The 16558-nt window shown below is 42.1% G+C and overlaps 1 protein-coding gene across 4 annotated transcripts in view; it reads right to left on the minus strand.

Moving 5' to 3' along the window:
• The window catches only part of apbb1 (amyloid beta (A4) precursor protein-binding, family B, member 1 (Fe65)), a 49765-nt gene that overhangs the window by 24416 nt on the left and 8791 nt on the right, over window positions 1–16558 (minus strand). For all 4 annotated transcript variants that reach the window (XM_015341857.2, XM_006628206.3, XM_015341855.2 and 1 more), the window contains exon 2: window positions 2219–2946. In XM_015341857.2, the coding sequence (XP_015197343.1) occupies window positions 2219–2918 (700 nt within the window). In that variant the 5' untranslated portion in view covers window positions 2919–2946. The remainder of the gene's footprint in view (window positions 1–2218; window positions 2947–16558) is intronic.

Below are 16558 nucleotides of genomic sequence, written 5' to 3' on the forward strand. Positions count from 1 at the left end.
TTGCCCTTGACTTGAGTGAGAGCGTGCATATGAAGGGCACAAGAACACAAGTGTGCATATTGGGACTCGGCAATAGGAAATGACATCAGGAGTGGTTGCTAATTACTGACAACCAAGTCTGATTGAAGGTGTTCAACGTTATTAACCCTACTTCACACTTTCATGTCAAGATCATTACGTCCACAGCAGTTTTTTTTTTATTATACTATGAATCAGTCCCTGAGGCAATACCGTCGAAATTATAATTAAAAAACAAACTTTTGCACGAGAAGTCCTGTACTGCTTGCAAAGTAGCTGATTCTGACAAACTTAAACAGCTAATTTTGCTTAAAAAATTTAAGATCTGTCTGCTTGACTGTATTGCAGCTTATTTCATGGATCAGTTCTGACACCAACTGTGATATCCAATCTAAAATTAAGATCTGCTTCTTTAACATTACGCAAAATGGTTTTGACCCTTATTAAACTTCAAGATCCTGACTGATTTGACTTTCTATTTGTTTTATTTAGCTGAAAAAGAAAATGAAGAGGTTTTGTAATAAATCATTTTTGGAATTCCATTTATTATAAAACCACAGACATCGACACAGAAGCTACTGCGGTTCATAATCTCTCATTAATTTACAAACACATCGAACTCTGTGACACTGCACCCCTTTGACTGAATTTTTTATCACCTTTATTACCTTTGTCTGTCCAGGGGTGGGGGTTGGGGCTGACGTTACTGTCTAACTTCCTCAATTTAACATCTGATATGTCCCCAGTATCTCTATGAGATTGTGAATGTAAAGTGAACAAAAAGTAAAAACTATTTCTATTTTTTACTTAATTTTTATGCTAGTGCTCTGAGAAATGCTTAGAATAATACTTTCACCTTTGGAAGATGAGCAACTTCTCTATTATTCATTAATCTGGGAAGTGTACTCTGGTTGCAGGAGCAAGTCTTCCACAGAACAATTTCATTCCAAAATGAAGGACCGTAGAGAAAGCAAAACCCTTCCCAGAGAAAGCAGAATTTTAATGCAAATGACCTTCTGTGATTTTCTGCTTTTGAAAACACTGCATGAGTCAAATCATAATTCACCATGAAATGAAGATCGTTACTTTTTAAAAATACAAGTATGAGGGGAGATAAGAAAAGCAAATGTATCTACATTATCTGGCCACAATGAAAGAAACTCTCCAGGGTTGAGCAACAAGAAGTATGTAAACACAAAAATTGTCACCTTAAGTACTAATACTTAAATGTTTTATTAACAATTTTAGCAACAAGCATTTAGTATTGTTGTGCCTGGGGGTGGCAGCTGAATTTCAGCAAGGTTTCCAACTTTATTGTCTTACGCACAACAGGCAACCCACTGAAGCTAAGCAGGTGTGAGCCTGGTCAATACCTGGATGAGAGACCTCCTGGGAAAAACTAAGGTTGCTGCTGGAAGAGGTGTTAGTGGGGCCAGCAGGGGGCACTCACCCTGTGGTCCATGTGGGTCCTAATGCCCCAGTATAGTAACGGGGACACTACACTGTAAAAAGGCGCTGTCCTTCAGATGAGACATGAAGTCCTGACTATCTCTAGTCATTCAAATCCCAGGGCATTTCTCAAAAAGAGTAGGGGTGTAACCCCGGTGTCCTGGCCTAATTTCCAATTGGCCCTTACCAATCATGGCCTCCTAATAACCCCCATCTATGAACTGGTTTCATCACTATTTTCTCCTCCCCACTAAAAGCTGATTTGTGGTGAGTGTACTGTCGCACTATGGGCTTACTACCCCCTATCATCAGAGCTTTGCTGGTGAATAAAAGGACACACGTGCCGCATAAGGCTCAATAACACTTTCGCTGACTGGGGGTGAAATTATTCATATTTATAATATATATACACAAGCCGGTGTCAGAACCCTAATTTTTACATTGATTTAATAACCTCCTATTTACAATTTATCAAACCCCCTGTATTTTTTTACAATTCCTTAACAATACTAAAGCAAAATGAATCATTCCCAGACACTATAACTAAATCTGCATACAGACAAAAATGCATAATACTGAGCAACATAGTGATGTTATGAACATATTATGACTGTGATAAGCTTGACGCGAAGGTAAATAATTTCAGAATTCTTAAAAATGGTTCAGGAAATCTCAAGAAAAGTAACATGCTGTATGAAACATGCTTTTTGTTGCTGATCTGTTCAACAGTCTGAAAGCTTAGGCTCTTTACCTGAATCCCCATCTGGGGTGCTGTTAGCAGTGCTGGCTTGTGAGAGAGTGGTCCAGCTGGAGTCCTCGTCACTGGGTACTGCATTCCTTGTCCTGAAGAACAGGCAGGTGTTCTTAGAACCATCCTTACGTGAATCTGAGCTGCTCTGCGTCTCTGAGGAAGAGTCTGTGTCCTTCTCCCCCACCAGTGGTCCATCCTCCTCCTCTTTCCCTTCCAACCTGTCGGATGTGTCAATTACCAGAGGCTGGTTGGCAATGTTCTTGGTGGAGACCTCCAGGTCAGAGTAGAAGGACAGGAAGTCCTTGGGGGACATGTTCTTCTCCTCAGTGGAGGGGTTTGGGTTGCGGTTCAGGTCCTGCTTCTCCGCCACCTTGCGTAGCTGGTTTTGACCTTCTTTTACCCACTTGGCATTGGTGGGCTCATTGGCAGCATGCTTGTGGGCCTGCTCATTCTCCTGGTTCTTGACTCTGTCCTCATCCCTGCAGTAGGCCAGCTCATTGGAGCACTCGCTGGGCAGTGCCAGCCCCATGGTAGCAGGGAGGTCAGTGGAGGCATAGATGTGGTGGGTCTTGGGAGAGGCAGAACTTTTGCCCACCTCAGGGTCCAGCAAGGTGCTGTGAGGGTAGCGTAGGCTTAACGTCAGGGAGTGTTGCAGACAGGTGTTTTCATTGGCTAGGTCTGACGGCTTCTCCAGTGACATGACAAAGAGCTGGAGCACTGTGAAGCTTCTGAAAGAATGAGGATGAGATAAAAAAAGTTATGAATGAATAGGACACTGGGCACCATCCCCATCACTACAAATGCATTACGTTGCCCATCCCTTTACTGTTCAGCTCACGCTTTTAGCTATGATCAGGAAACCTTATTTCAGATCAGCTAACAAGAAGAGCTAAAAATTATTTAGTTGTTTTTGCAAATTTCTCATTTCAAACAAATTCAGTTGGTATTTCATGCACACCCTCAACAAATGCAAGCAAATGCTAAATCCCAGCTCCTGAATGAGACGGCAGTTTATTCAACACCCCTGAAGACTTCCACTGTACAAATGCACTGCCTCTAACAATGCTCCTTGAAAGTTTGTGAACCCCTTCTGTAGTTCTTTAAATCTTACATTTTCACTATGAAATCCTTGTTTAATTAAAACTAGTCCTTACTTTTCTAAAAGAAAGGGTTTATATCCACAAATTCTATGTATTGTTTAGAGGAACTGACGTATGCAATAGAAAAAGAAACAGGTAAATAAGAATTAGTGCACGTGCAAAAGTAAGTCATCAGCTCAGTCAATGAGGTAAGTGACTAGGTTCTTACCCGTTCTTACCCATACAAGTATTGCAACAAGGCCTATTATTTTATTTAGAATTAAGTGGTATTTCTAATAACCAACTAGGTGCCTCTCTCTATATGCACAGGAATTTAGCTAAAGAGGCCCCCTCTTGGTTATCTCAGGATGATCTACAGGATCTACAGGAGTTGGTGATCTAAAGGATGACCTTTGCATGTCTACAGACATATTTACAGGTCTTTGCATGTGGGAAAGTAAGGGAGGTGAGTTTATCTTTTGGATAATGATCTTTTGAAAAAAAAAATATAGCATGGAACGAACCAAGTTCCTCTTCTGTCTACCTTGTGGACCTCCAAGAAGACAAACTGCACAGACTGTTTTAAAGATCGAAGTCAGCAAGAAGTTTGCTTTAGCAGTGCTGTCTGAGCCCCACCAAAGCTGCTCCGGAAACCCAGCCTAGCTCCTTTTTACCAGCACGAAGTTTAAACTCATCAAGGACATTTGGACAATTAATCCATGGATTAAATTGCATTATTCACATTATTCACAAGAGCTGAACCAGTACCCCAAATGCATGTTTGATGTTTAGATAACAATAGTTAATGTATATTTACTTGTGCCTGAGAATATAACTGTCATTTAGTTATACGAGACTGACTGAACCTACAAGCTAGACCATAGCACGTTATAGTCAATGTGTATTTTAACTCTAAAGTTATTAACTTTTATATTTTTAATTCCTCAATGAACGATCAGCATTCGTGTTCACAGCAGATCGTTCTACAGATATATTCTATTACATTGTTGATTATGCATATCTTGGTTATATTAATTAATTGGATATTGTATATTTAGAATCCATGTGTGATACTGTAAATTATTATGATTGATTAGTTCCTAAAAGTCATCAAGCACTCTCTGAACTTATGGTTTGTGGTACAAGGCAGGGAGTGTCTGGTGTGGGGGTGGAGCCCCAGATTAAGGGAGACACGTTTCCATGGAAACCACACCTGACGTGAATAAGTGAATGAAGGGCAAGTGTAGAAGTGGTTTAAAACTAGCCGGAATACTTCCTGGAGAGGGGGAAAGATTCAGCAGGACTTCAGTCTTGCTGTGGCTGCATTGGTGAGAGGAGGAATGTGGAGGCTGGGCTGTGAGAGAGCTGGGCTGAAGCATGACAGTATGACGGGTGTGAGATACTACTAGTCAGGGCGATGTAAGAAGAGCGTGCCGCCGTGTACAGTATGAGTGAACAAAGACTTGATTAGCTGCTGTGGTAACCCAGTGATATGCAGTAGAGAAGAACAACAATTCAGGAGGGGGTTGTGAGAGCCTGTGAGGAAAAGAGTGAAAATGTCACTCTTTTCACTTTTCACAAAGTGTGTTTGTGTGTGGGGGGGAGCACAGTGAGGTGTGCTGGCACTTGCATGGTGTAACGCTGTAGTGTGCTCTCTGAAGGCACCAGTTCTGTAGGCTTTTGACATTTACTGGGACAATTATTAATTGTAGCAGTAAATCACAAAATTGATTCTTTTGATGGCTTTAGAATCCAACCATGCGATATAACTCAAACAACACACACACACAGGTACTAATACACGAGGATACATTTATTAATACATAAAATATGCATGTAAACCTAACAGATGTTAACAAGAGGGTTATCACAATACAAAAGGTATATATCCAGTCAGTTACGAAGAGTTACATATATCAAGAGGACATACGTTCAGTATATCATTCATTTAGACCATTTCGTAAATGAACTTGGTTATAACTTCTACATTAGATACTCAAAACAAGTACATAACTCTTAGGAATTAAATTGATATCAACTGGTTGGGATAACAATTGAATTCTCGAGCAGTAATGCAGTGAAGTTAAATACTCATCCAATCTTTGGGGATTCAGATCTCCTGCGGGCTCTCTGGCTCCGTGCCAGGCTGTGCTGTGCGGCTTGCGACGGTGCGCTGCTGATGCTCACTGACCGGCTAGTTAGTGTTGGCTTTAACTAGCAAAGTTTGTGCACAGGAGAAAAGATGACTGTGGGTCCCAGCAGGTCAGGAAGAAGACCGGTTCGTTCCTGATGAAGCGCTAGTTCTGAATAGTGATTCAGCTGTCCACAGTTCCGACCTGTTCACGAGGCCTGCTGCTGGTGCTAACCATGGGTGGATCCTCTGGTTACTCTCTGGCAACTTCCGCTCTCGACTCTTAGAACAAAGGAAAGTTCTGGCACTCGGACACACTGGCCGTTCCGTGGTTGTCCGGGCTGAGTCTCAGGATGGTCAGGAGGCGCTCTGCGAGAATGTCCTGCCCTTAGGAGCCTTCTGCTCCTGGTCCGTCCTGCCCTGGAATTCTCCTTGGAGATTCTCCCTTTCAGGAAAGTCCACTACAGGCTCTCTGTGTTGCCTGTTTTTACCTGGAGGAACTTCAGCTCGTTGATTGGCTGAAAGTTCCATGGGCATCAGAGTCCCACGTGGGTTACTCAGCCCTACCAATCCCTGATTGGTTGATCAAGGTGAGATATGAGTCACTTACTCCTGACACTTAGTAATGCAGTCCAGATGTCCATCTGGCACTCCCTAGACAGATAGGCGCCAATGGATGACCATTGATCATGATAGCCAGGCTTAGCTAAGTGCATCCCCCTTTGGGAGCTGTCCCTTATCAAAAGAAAACATCTTTAAATCAGCCTGCATGAATAGCTTCTCTGTGGCTGCACCACAGAGATGAAGAGAGAGATGAGGCCTCATTTGGGAAAGCACAGCAACACTTAATTCTGTCTTATTAATAAGCCTCGCCACTACAACACAATGATGGCTGGGCAGGATGTGAGGTGCACTGGTAGCTGTGAGTTCACAACCTAAGGGCGTGAGAGTGAGGCCCCGGAAGGGTTGTTAGTGTGTAGAAAGGGACAGTGTGTTGGGTCTCAGCATGGTGTGTAGTGCTGAAGAGACTCGGTGATGTAGGTAGTGTGTGTCTGATGCCACCTGGTGGCATCAGAGGAGGACATCAAGGCTGGAGGCTGACCTGGGAGTCTAAGGCTCTGGTTGGGTATGAAACGGTGACCTGATGGAATAGGAGCAGGAGTCTCCATGATGGTGTCTGAGAGCAGGAGCTTTCTAGCAGTGAGGACAACGGGATGAACTTGGTGAACCTGAGACTCCAAAGTTAAAGGGCCCAGAGGTAATGGAATGTGGAGTCATGTATCCTGTTATCCCGATCAGTGTGATCACCACTCTTGGAGGAGAGTGTGTGCAAGATAAAGAAAAGGAACCCAAAAGAGCTTATAAAGGGGCGTGAACAGGGGAGAATGGAAGCCTGACCACACCCAATGCAGTGTCAACTACCCCCATGGCACCACAGGTTACAACTTCTGACTTATTATATATGACTTATAGCAAATTAAAACCCCCAATCTCCACTTTAGTGCAATACTTCATGCAACGACCTAAAGAGACCTCAGATTACATCAGGGAGAATGGTGTAAGTGTTCATCAGTATGTAGAAGGTTCTAAAACCATAGCAAAATGTTTTGGAATGCATATGTCTACAGCTGGAGAAAAATTAAGATCACGGAGACTCAACTAAGGTGTGGACATCCTTTTAAAATTATGGGTTTAGTGTGGCTTTTCTGTCAACTGACCTGAACAACTCTCAACATTGAGGGAACTATCAATTCAGAGTCATACCAAAATATTGTAGAGGGGAACATCAGGACATCTGTCTTGAGCTGAAATTAAGCCAAATATGTGTTCTCCACCATAAACCTTAAAGACCCTAAATGACCCTAAACATTTCAGCAAATCTACCAAAGAATGGATTAAGACGAAGACATTTTGGGTTTTGAAATGACCAAGTCAAAGTCCACATCTCAACCCAATAGAAATGTTGTGGCTAGACCTGAAGCAGGCTGTCCATACAAGACAGCCAACAAATCTGGAGCAATCTGTTCTATAAGGAAGAATGGGCAAACATTCATCAAACAGATGTAAGAGACTAGTAAGTAACCATAAGAATTTTGTTTTTTTGCTCTTATAGCTAATAAAGGTAACACTACTAACACTACAATACTTTGAATTAAAAGGTTCAATTACTTTTCCCCAACAAAGATCACTGAGTTTCTATTAAATAAACACATTTTATTTATTTACTTCTAAACAACAGGGGTTTATGGCAGGAAAGGGGGTTAACTGATAAGGATTCCAGATGCGAGCTAGGAACCCCCTGGGGACGTAATCTTAAATTGACCATTTATCCAGGGTCTCTTAACTGGCCAAATACCATGACCCCCCTCTTTACCATAACACAGAATGACGTCCGAAGCAGCAAGGAAGGACTATATAAACCTAAAGTTTGTACCGGCACATTGAACAATACTTCGGTTTTGTTGTTTCTTGCGGGAAACAAGACTTCGGCTTTATTGTTCCGTGCATGCAATAAACTCATCTGTTTAACTTCATCTCGGGATCCAGAACCTTATTCTTTCTGTTACAACAATTTTGGCGTAGTCGGCGGATACTCCAAAAGGCGCAGAACTTCCCATTGGCAGGAGAGACGGTCAGCACGCACATTACTAAGAGGTAAGGACTCCTCTTTTTTAAAAAAAAAAGTCCAGACTCTCTCTGACCGATTGGGAAGTCTCTGCTCCCTGCGAGAATCGCCTGAGATGACGGAGTAAATGTGAGTTCCTGGATACCTCTGGCCCGGGGAAAACACCGGTGTATGTAATGGGTGGTTTGCTGTAAACCCAGAATTTGGTCTGGGAGGCAGAGATTTGCGGTATTGTGTACAGGCGTTCGAAACTGGTGTCGGGTGTATGCCTTAATTGCACATACAGTATGAAACTGGGTGTTGGGTATATGCTTTAATTGCACGTATGAAACTGGTGTCGGGTGTATACCTTAATTGCCCGGGGTTTTTGAACGGGTTTGGACCTTTACCGTAAGGCTCAGGATCGGTGTGGGCCTTAATTGTGCCCGGAGTTCTGAGGCTTGAGTGGTGCTTTGAATGCACGTATAATTCAGAATTGGGTCCTGAGAGTAGCTACGCTTTGATCGTGCATGGATAGGCGTGGCGTGGTTTTGTTTTGTTTTAAAGGGAACAGGAAAGACGTAGATGATACATGTATGTTTTTCGTGTTTTCCTCCTTTTAAAGGAGCAGCAGAGACGTAGATATAGATGTATGTTTCTGGTGTATTTCTTGTTTGTGAACATATACACACGCATGATACATAAACACACCTCATAATAAAAGAGCAAAGCATTAAGTAGCAGGATTTAAAGGACGTTGAGACCCGAGAATCGCCCTGATTGAGCTCAGTGCGTAAGTCCACCCCGGGGGAAAAGCAGCGATGCTGCCGTTCTGGGGATGGTGAATTACTGATCAAGGAAGGGGGTTTTCGAGGTCTCATTCCTTGCCTGTGAACAGTTCAGTCTAAGACCTCTCTAAAGGCTCTGAGAGGCATTTAGATCTGGAGGTAAAAGACACCCATAGTTGAATAAGTGCAGGAATGCACAGGATTTTCAAGTGAAAGCATCCCCCTACTGTATGAGCACACAACAAAGTAACTCTTAAGGAGACCGAACATGTGTGCTAACTGGTGGTTTGAGAAAGTTGTGGAAGGGTCCATTTATATATCAGAAAAGTGCAAGTTGATGGAAAAGAAGGAAAAACATGGGAAAAGCTGAGTTTGTCAGAAGGAGTTTGAGGTGAAGACGCCTGTAAAGAAAGCATATGAATATTGGCAAAAGCACAAGGATGTAGCTGCCACCCTGGTGCGGGGCCGGCACCAGTGGTGGCAGATACATGAGGGAAAAAAAAGAGAAATTGGGATGTGATTACTTGAAAGTGTGTTTACGGGATAAATGAAAGAAAAGATACTTTTATTCACCACGAAAGAGAATGAACAAAAGCGAAAAGAGGCAGTGCAGGAAAATCAGAAACTAAAGGAAGAATTAGTTCCTGGTCGCACTGCACTAGTTAATGTGTTACAACCGTCAACTAAATTATATCCTGCTCTCCCATAGGGGAACAGACAGGCAGGAAATGAAAATAATTGGGATCAATTCCCACAGTGACCATATGGAGACGGGGGGCCTGAGTGGGATGACACCTGGTAAGAGTGTGATAGAGACGGAACAGGAACTCCCCTCTTAAAGGGAGGGCGCCCGCAGACCTGTACTCTCACCTGAAGTGGGAAAGGACTTGACGTAGCGGGGGCTGGCGGGGTTGATGACAGCGTCACTCTAACTGTCTCACACCCCGTCGAGGGGGTCCGCACTCGCACCTACCTTCCGTGATTCCCCCATAGATCAAATCCAAAACCGGAAGATATTGACCGGTGGGCTAAAGAAGTACCGCATCCGAAATTAGGAATGCAGCGAACCTGGGGTGCGCTTCAGGAATTAAAAGGATTCATGTAGGAGTGAACCAAAATACAGCGCATTGTAGTACGAAGAGAAAAAATATATTTTCGATGTGTATGTGTGTTTTTATGAATTTGTGTACCGGCATGTACAGATGCAGCCATTCAAAGAACGCGGCACAGAGACGTACCGCGGGTAATTGGCTACGGCCTCGCGCATCATGACGCAAAATACCGACAGGGGCACTCGTGGTGCGTTGGTCGGTCGTAGAAAGATTTAAATGTCTTTACTGTGCCCGTTTTAGTATTGAATATTTATATGGAATTTTACCACTGAAGGGAAATCTTAGTAGCTGAGCATAAAAAGAATAGGAGCATACTGTAACGCGTGTGAAGGCCATAAACGATATTAATTTTGGAACATAAACATACAGTATTACAGTATATGGCTGGTCTCGGTACTTTAAAGAAAAAATACACACCAGTATTCCATTTCTCCCTAAACATTTTAAGCATCGAAGTCTTTAACGTGAAATAGCGTGTAAAAAAGTGGTAGTTTTAAGCTTTTCTGCTAACATAATATGGAATCGCGTATCCAAAGAAATGAATAACAATATAATTATATTCGTGTACTGCGACAGGGCTGTGTAGGGCTGTTTCGCCTCTCTTCATGTGACTTTCCCAGTAGCCTACTAGCTTACGTGCCTGATTAGTAACCCACAGGTTGTGTGTTCAAATCCAGCCGGCGCCGTGACTTTTCTTTTAACAAACATTTCTTTGAAAAAATAGAATAGCAATATTATGGACAATTAATTGACTTTTTATATTTCTAAATATCACAACATGATCGAATTTAAGTCATTTTTAATAACAACGAATAGCCACCTTCTTTCCTTCTGACAACTGTCCCTGCTTCTGCTTCCTGCTTCTATCGTGTGTGTGTTTTTTTTTTAAATACATTTTAGAAAAGTGTAATCTATACTAAAAAGCTGTACACCACCTGCTATATAGATACATATTGTAATACTTTCGGGTTCGGATAGGACGGACATAAGAACTCAGACTTGCGGAGTTAAAGCAAGTTAAAGCCTTTATTTTTCTTCTCCGTCACCACTTGCCAGCCCGGCTCTCCCGCATCCCCGACCTGAGACACACAGCCCCCGCCCACTAACAGCGGGAGAGAGAGAGAGAGAAACACCCAGGGGTGCAGAAGCAGGATCCTCAAGAGATCAACAAAGACAACAGAAAAAGATGTGTACTGTATAAGATATGTCCATGGGAATCCAAGATTTTTTATCTATGCTAAGTAGTCTTTAATATTTCTCCATCACACAGTGAAGTCAAAATTCCGGGATGTGCCTATGTACACTGGGCAAACGTTCTGAGGTAAATTCTTCCAGCACGGGGGTACCTTTAAAGCGGAGACAATGGCACCGAACATTTTTGGTGCGCCCTCTGTTTAAAACTCTGGCCAAATATGAAGACAAACTGAATTAAAAACTACACATCCCAGTTACCATGGTGGTGCTTATGATCATTGTGTTTAACCAACGAAACAGGGCGAAAAATCAGTCACATAACTTTGGGTCGAAAGTTTAACCTATCAGCAAGACAGCAAAGACATTTTCCAAGAAAGTTCAGCCTTTGTCACTAATGAAACCACTAAATAAAGACATAAATATAGAAATGGACAATTTCTAATTCAAATTAATTGACTTTTATATTTCTAAATATCACAACATGTTCGAATCCAAGTCATTTTTAATAACAATGGGTAAACTATCACAAAGCTTTAGAGAACTTAACATTTTTATTATCAACAAATTATAAATACGACGTTTACATTGGCGTTATTAATTTTTCACTTGAATGTATGGAGGATTGTGAGAGCAGACCCCCCCTCTTAGGCTGCGCAAACGAATGTTTACATTTTTATTAAGAAATGGAGGCTGTACGCGTTACAATATAAACATTTACTGTCAAACTTTAAATCAACAGTTGATTTAAAGACGATCTGTCAAAGTGCAATGAAATACAATTTAAACTGTATTACAGCTGCACAATGTGCTTTTTCATCGTGTGTCTCTCTCTGGTCGGGGCACGGGAGAGCTCGCTGGCAGGTGATGACGGAAAGAAATAAAATAAAGGCAGCTTTTAACTCCGCAAGTCACACACCAATACTCCATTTCTCCCTAAACATTTTAAGCACCAAAGTCTTTCATGTGTTTTTCATCACTCTCTGCGGGAGAGCTGGCTATGACGAATTAAACCGGTTTCACAGGTATTTTCAAGTGGTCAAGTCTTCAGCGGGAGGGGGGAACAAGCTGCCCAGCCGTGTGGAATGCTACAGAACCCTAAACAGACAATACACACTAGCCGAATATTTGACCACGGTATCCAGACACAGCTGTATGAGCTCCACCATTAAAACTCAAGTATTACGCTGGTCCACACTATTTACTAATAGACTTTATTTTTTCATCGACAAAAAGTAACACCCACCACATCATTTCGTTGATCTAACTAACAAGGATGGGATGTTAGCTAGCCAATATGATAAAGGAATAACTTTTTTATTTCTTTAGCACATTTATTTGAACATTTCCATCGATTGTACAAGCACTGAAAAACTGTTCAATCCCTAGTTCGTCGGGCATTTTCTTTTACTATAACAGATAGAAAAACTCCCTTGCTTTTAACAGCGTTTCATAATTTCTAACAATGAAAATTATTTAAACTGTGACACTTTTATCATTTAACGAGAGCTCAAAATATCACAAGGATCCTCAGAGATCAACAAAGACAACAGAAAAAGATATGTTTATAAGATACTGTCCATGGGAGTCCAAGCTTTTTTATCTATGCTAAGTAGTCTTTAATATTTCTTCATTACACAGTGAAGTCAAAATTCCGGGATGTGCCTATGTACACTGGGCAAACGTTCCGAGGTAAAATTCTTCCAGAACGGGGGTACCTTTAAAGTGGAGATGACGATTCCGAAATGTTTTGGCATGCATAAAAAACAGCAATTCTGTCAGTAAGCCCTAAATGAATTAATAGCAAACATGGTTTACATAAAATACATTTTCCCAAGAACGTTTAGCCTTGTCACTAATGAAGCCACTAAATAAAGATTTTTAAAATACATGGCTTTGCTAAAATGTATTTAAAAATAAAAACGATTACAAACGCCAGAGGAGAGAGACAGTGCTTACTTTGTCAGCACCCAGACAAAAATACAATGCTTTTATTCATTCTTAATCAGATGGTGAGAGTAAAGGGGGAGTGATAAGGTTGAAGGTGAGGAAAAAGATTCCCTTCCCCCCACGGAAAGACAGACAAGTTTTCACAGTTTAGAAGTCCCATAGATAAAACATCAACTTTATTTAAACTCCAACGAAAGTATTAATGGTTTTTAATTACCGTACTCTTATGGAACATGCCACCAGCCATCTGCATGAAAAAACACATTGTGCTGCTGTAATAGTTTAAATTAATTAAAAGTCTAAACAGTATCAGCTTATTTATGGGTTGTAATTTAAAAAAAAGTCCAAAACCGCACTCAAAATGCAATTTAGCGCTTTCAGGCAAGAGGAGACACCTAAATTAATAACGTAACATGCTACTGTTTGTGCATGAACATAATTACTGTATACTGTTATTTCTTTAGATACGCGATTCCATGTTTCTTTTTAATCCCTGGCGGAACGGGGAGTCCATAAGATTTGAGTAATAGGTTTCATAGCGCTTTGACAGATCATCTTTAAATCAATTGTTGATTTAAAGTTTGACAGTAAATGTTTATATTGTAACGCATACTGTACAGCCTCTATTTCTCTACAAAAATCTAAAACATCGTTTGCGCAGCCTAAGAGGGGGCCGAATGCACTACAATAGATTACCATACTGTAGAGGAAAACAGTACAGGCATCGTTGATATGAGGACTTGAAACCAAATTTCCCAAATTTTATATGTGCTTTTCTATATTTATTGTAAATTGATTGTCCATAATATTGCTATTCCAAGCAAGGAGCGCTTCACCCTGCCTGCTGTGGGAAGAGTTGGCTTATTCCTTCCCTGCCTCACCGAGGGCAGACCCTGCCAGGCCCTCGTCGACACCGGTTCGACCATCACCCTGCTGCGGCCTGGTGTCCTGCCGGGCACCGAGGCAGCCGGACCCCCAGGGCGCTCACCATGCACTTTGGAGCTGCGAGGGTTAAACACCCCTTCTACCTTGCCCCAGGGACGGGGTGCTGCGCCGGGAATGGCGGGTGCCCTCCAGCGGCGAGGTCAGGTGGCAGTTTGTGGTGTTGCGGTCGCTTCGTGGGGCAGTTCTCCAAGCATTGCACGGCCAGCCGGAGGCCGCCAAGCAGTGACCTCGCCGCTGGAGGGCACCTGCCACCCCCGGCGCAGCACCCCGTCCCTCACCTCCAAGGCCTCCCACAGTGCACAGAGAGCCTTACAGACCGGGTAGGGGCAAGCTTATCTCACTGTACAGGGGGTCAGCTCTGGCACGCATGCCCCAACACCCGCGGCTCCGACAAGCCAAAGCGACGCCCGCCACTGCCACCTCCGCTTCCCGCTCAAGTCAACCCACACACCCCAGACACCTCTTGCCCCACCCACCGCGAGACTGATTCATTCCCCCCACCCCACCAACTCTCGCTGGCCCAAGTCAAGGCAACCACCCACCTGCTGCAACCAGTCCAACCCCAGGATACAGTCCTCACGGACTGGGGCAAGGTACTGCAGAAGGGGTGTTTCACCCTCGCAGCCCCAAAGTGCACGGTGAGCGGCCTGGGGGTCCGGCTGCCTTGGTGCCCGGCAGGACACCAGGCCGCAGCAGGGTGATGGTCGAACCGGTGTCGACGAGGGCTTGGCATCGCCGCGCTGATAGATTTTTTCTCTATGTGAATTGTGGCGATTCAAACAACTTGGGATAACAAGTGGTCTCAAAGTCACCGAGCTCGCAGAGCTTCAACAACAGATGACAACTTCCTTAGTCCTTCCTTAGTCTTCCTGAAATTGTCAGATTATGAATGGATAAAAGCATTTTATTAAAAACACGTTTGCGTTTGTTTGGGAGCTATATTATGTATTTTTCATATGTAAGATATAATGATGTGTTCCTGCTTACACATCGCACGACTTTAAAAGCCCGAAAAACAGGTGAGCCTTGTTTTGTCAAAGGACAGCACATACTTTGAAAAGACCGCAAATGTATTAGCAAGGGTTAATTGCACTATGGACCGCACAAAGAAATTTAAAGTAGTCTTCTTTATGTGTGAGGGCAGGAGTGGATCGCAACAGGCATAATCAGCAAATAAATAAGAAAACAAAGAACAGGGCAATTGAGATGAGTATCCAGAGAGCGAGTGATCAGAAAAAGGAAACAATTGTTAAGCCCGGGTTTTCAACGCAATTTTTAACTTGCTAATGCATCAGACACATTTCCTGGTGTATTGTGTTTTAAATAAAATAGGAGTGTCTTTCCCTGGTATTAGCTCATCAGTATGGTGTAAGTTTTATCTGTGCCATACTGAATACAGGTACAGACTTCAAGCTGCACTACTGTATCGCTTTGTTAAGGAGACAGACTATGGCCAAAATCACGAAAGTCTGATAAAGACAGTCTCACGTTTGTGCACAGTCTGTCCACAAACAAAACATTCCTTTTAGACAAGAGGAATGTAAAAAAACAATTACTTATTGTCAATGAAAACCGGTGTGTGTGTCTTGTCTCTGCTGGATCTCTCTCTCTCTGCTGAATGAATAAGAGCATTTTATTAAAAACGTGTTTGCGTTTGTCTGGGTATTTACTTTGTAATCTGTGGTCCTTTTAACTATTTTTACATCTACTGTATTGCTTTGAGATGCCACTTTTAAAGGTGATATGTAAAATCAAGTTTTTTATTATTGTTATAGAGAAACATGATCAGATTTTCCCTGGTTCAGAAAATAATATCTAAAGTATACTAGTTTGTCACTCTTCTCATTCCCTGTAATCTTTCCACTTGTATGTCATTAGAAAGTATAACAAGTTTCTGCTTTGTCTAAGGATGGTATCAAAAAGTAGTCTAAGTGGTGAGAAAGCTGTGCTTAATGATAATTAAGGGACTGAAAAGTAAAAAGAGATGCTTCATCTTGACTGAATAATTTTAAAAACTAAGTTATAAATGCAGACGCTCTATCGGTGCTGCGCCAGGCTTCTGAAGTGGTTCTATAATATCTGGTATTTGGAAAAGAAAGCCTAGATAAAAAAGCTTGAATTCTCATGTTTCTTTTAATACAGTCTTTGCTGTGCTCTTGAGGATCCTTGTGATATTTTGAGCTCTGGTTGAATGATAAGTGTCACAGTTTAAATAATTTTCGTAGTTAGAAATTATGAAACGCTCTGTTAAAAGCAAGGGAGTTTTTATGTCCGTTACAGTAAAAGAAAATGCCTGACAAAGTAGGGATTGGACAGATTGCAAGTGCTTGTACAAATGTGCTAAAGAAATTAGCAAAAAAAGTCATTCCTTTATCGTATTGGCTAGCTAATGTCCTGTCCTCGTTAGTTAGATCAACAAAATGCTGTGGTGTTTGTCAAAGAAAAAAATAATAGGTATTTTCATTTAAAATGACGGTTAGAAAGAATGTGGACCAGCGTAATACTTTGAGTTTACAGCTTGTCCAAAGTAATTTATTAA

This window comes from Lepisosteus oculatus, chromosome 5 (assembly GCF_040954835.1).
Source record: "Lepisosteus oculatus isolate fLepOcu1 chromosome 5, fLepOcu1.hap2, whole genome shotgun sequence".
NCBI classification, from domain to species: Eukaryota; Metazoa; Chordata; class Actinopteri; order Semionotiformes; family Lepisosteidae; genus Lepisosteus; species Lepisosteus oculatus.